We start from the raw sequence: 3,134 nt of genomic DNA on the forward strand, positions 1-3,134 counted from the left end.
TCCAATGGGCAACTATTGAAGTCATTATGGTAAAAATGTGTCTATCTCTTGTTCAAGACTGGAAAAAGGAAGAAGGAAATGAAAAACCACCATACTGTGATGAAGTCATACATACTTTAGAATGATTAATTGAATTTTAAAAGGGAATTCAAGTTAACATTAACTTAGCCAGATATTTTACAGTATCAGTATTCCTCATTTTCTGAGTTTTCTGATCAATTAGTATTTTAGCATATTTGTTTTTGTTATAAAGCCCTTTCCTTTTACTGCACTATATTAAAACCAGTTTCCCTCAATTCCAACTTGTGGCAACCTCAGGAGTCAGAGTGTCGGAGTAGAACCATACTCCACAGGATTTTCAGTGACTGATTTTTCAGTAGTAGGTCACTAAGGCTTTCTTTTGAGGCACCTCTGCATGGACCCAAACCTCCAAACTTCCAGTTAGCAGTTGCATGCATTAATAGCTCTCAGTTAGCAGGTGCATGCATTAATTGCTTGAACCACCCAGGGACTCCACTGTGATATGTTATACCTTCCTTTATTCCCCACCCAAGCTTAAAACCAATTGAGAGAGTCACAGGAATCAGAAAGATGGAGATCATCCCACCAGCTTCATTTCTGGCACACTATTGATGTGGGGCAGCAATATATTTCCTGATATGACACTGTGGAATTAAACAGAATGACCTCCTTAGTCACAGGCAGCTAGTAAATAGTGCACCATGCTCAGGAGCAGAGTTACCCATAGGCAGATCCGAACAAGAGCAAAGAAGAGGCTGATAAGCATGCCTGTCTTCTCCCCAACTTGCCCATCAGGTAAGTCACTTGTCCCAGAAGGAATAAGTGAAGGAGAGAGAGGTCAGGAGTGTCACTACTAGAAGCTCTTCAACATGGATGAATGAGGGATGGGGAATAAACTTTCTCCACCTGATAACTACCACTAAGTGATAGCAAATAAAGCTATGCTATAATTAAGCAAACTATGTAATTATACATAGAGGAATTTGAAAGCAAAATTAGCAGCAACTTCCATCTTAGGGTGATGAGGCACACAGTCTAATGTTGTTACAAGTGATAAAAGTATACAGGCATTTACAGGTGACATTCATTGTCTTTAAAAATTAGAGCACATTCAAAATTATTCCTATAATGTTATTCCTACTCTCTTTATTTCAAATTTCCTTTCTTGAGTGGGAGAGAAAAGGGAGGAATTACAGATAAACCAAACCCGTTGCCATAGAGTTAACTCCAACTCATAGTGACCCTGTAGGACAGAGTAAAACTGCTGTATAGGGTTTCCAAGGCTGTCATCTTTACAAAGAAGCAGACTGCCACATCTTTCTCCTGAGGAGAGGTTGGTGCATTGGAACCACTGATCTTTTGGCTGGCAGCCAAGCACTTAACCACTGGGCCACTAGTCTACTTACACATATGCCAATCTACTTATGTGTGAAGAAGTTCATAGTGAAGGACCTTTAATGGAAGCGTTAATATTTGTTGCAGTTGTGAATTATTGAAATGCCTCATGAGTTACGATTTTTACAGTTAGTCCTACTTCTTTTCTATGTTACCCAGGGATAAATTTGATTACGAAGGCAAGCTGAGATTTTTAAGAGCATGAATATCAACATAGTATATGGGCAAGAATGTCTCGGCAAATATTTTTGGTTAATAATGATAGAAAAACTATCAAGCAAAAAGCAGATAATGTAATGAAATATATAAAATTTGAAAAAATAATGTTAATATTAGTTATAAAAGGTTAATGAGAACAGTCCATATATCATAATTTAAACAATAAAGTAAGAAAGTTTTTATTTTATTCAATTGTATATATGCAGTTCTAAGGAGTTGAGGGTATAGAAAAAAAATTAACCTTCCTTTTTAAAACAAAAGTCGTGATTTTAAAAATCAGTTAAGTCACTCATATTTATTTTGTTATAAGTCATTTTGAGATATTAAATGCCTATTTGATTATTCATTTGCTTGTAAAATGAATTTATGAATATTTTTATGAACACAGAGAACCTCATAAAAATCTTATGGCACTATTTCCTTTATTTTCCTGCCACTAGCACCCCAATTTGGTGACGTTTTGTCCAGCTCTGTGACTGTTGTATATTATGCTTGAAAGTTGCTAAGAAACTAAGTAGAAAAAGCAAGCACTCCTCTCTGCTCTGAAGTAAGCCTCAATCTTTTGCAACTCTTTGCCTTCTTGGGAAAGCTTTTGGTTGGCCAAGAAAAAGATTTGCCTTTAACAACAAATCAGTGACATTGCCAGGTGATTGTGACATAGAAGAGTAACCTCCAATCAGAGAAGCCCAGCAGTCTGATTGTGACATGCCTCCATGAATTTGAGAGCACCCCTCTGAGGGCCTTCACTTCTCCATTCAGTACTGTTAAGGGGAACACCATCCACAATGGCCAGATCCTCCATCACAAAGTGCCGGTGCTCCAGAAGACTTCTAAGCACAGTCTCCAGGAAGAAGTTACATTTCAGAACAGACTTTGGCCTTAGAAACTACGCACGCTATGTCAACAGGGTTCTAAAGGAAGTGGTTCCCCAGAGGGGCATATCTTCTGGCACCTTGCAGGTCATGAACACTCTGATCAACGACATCTTTGAACGCATTGCTGTGGAGGCCTGCAACCTGATGTATTTCAGAAATCGTTGTACCCTCACCCCAGAAGATATCCAGAGGGCAGTATACTTGCTGTTGCCTGGGAAACTAGCTAAGCATGCGGTGGCTTTTGGAAGCGAAGCAGTCAACAGATATGTCCACTCCTAAACTCTGTGTACCAGCTTAACTGAATCTGGAGGAAAGTAAATCAAACTTACAAATGATCACTTGAATATTGAATTCAGTCTTGTTTTTATAACTGGTGTTTTCTTATTTCTCTTATCTCTAGAGCTAAATTACTTTCTTGCTATTTTACCTTTTAAGTTTTCATTGTTTAGGTTTACCTGACATCTGTTCCCTGCCTGGACTCCCTCCTAGAACTCTTATTTTTCCTACAAATATGTAAATCTCATTATATATGTTCAATGCTTACTGTATAGTCAAGGTATTGTTAACTATATACAGGATGATTTGAGCCCATTATTTTGACCCACTGGTCACACAGACTCCACA

At 38.0% G+C, this 3,134-nt stretch overlaps 1 protein-coding gene across 1 annotated transcript; it reads left to right on the forward strand.

Moving 5' to 3' along the window:
• Nucleotides 1–2,420: 2,420 nt before the first annotated feature.
• On the forward strand, nucleotides 2,421–2,789 carry LOC103199136 (histone H2B subacrosomal variant-like). Its single transcript, XM_007943367.1, has one exon. It carries the CDS (start codon nucleotides 2,421–2,423, stop codon nucleotides 2,787–2,789), a length of 369 nt encoding a protein of 122 aa, XP_007941558.1.
• The last annotated feature ends 345 nt before the right edge of the window (nucleotides 2,790–3,134 follow it).

The sequence above is a fragment of the Orycteropus afer genome, unplaced genomic scaffold (assembly GCF_000298275.1).
Source record: "Orycteropus afer afer isolate SDZICR_OR568_19922 unplaced genomic scaffold, OryAfe1.0 scaffold00104, whole genome shotgun sequence".
Lineage (NCBI taxonomy): Eukaryota > Metazoa > Chordata > Mammalia > Tubulidentata > Orycteropodidae > Orycteropus > Orycteropus afer.

Bases quoted from the DNA above. Each gene is read 5' to 3' on its own strand.
- LOC103199136 (XM_007943367.1), top strand. From the start codon at position 2,421: ATGGCCAGATCCTCCATCACAAAGTGCCGGTGCTCCAGAAGACTTCTA.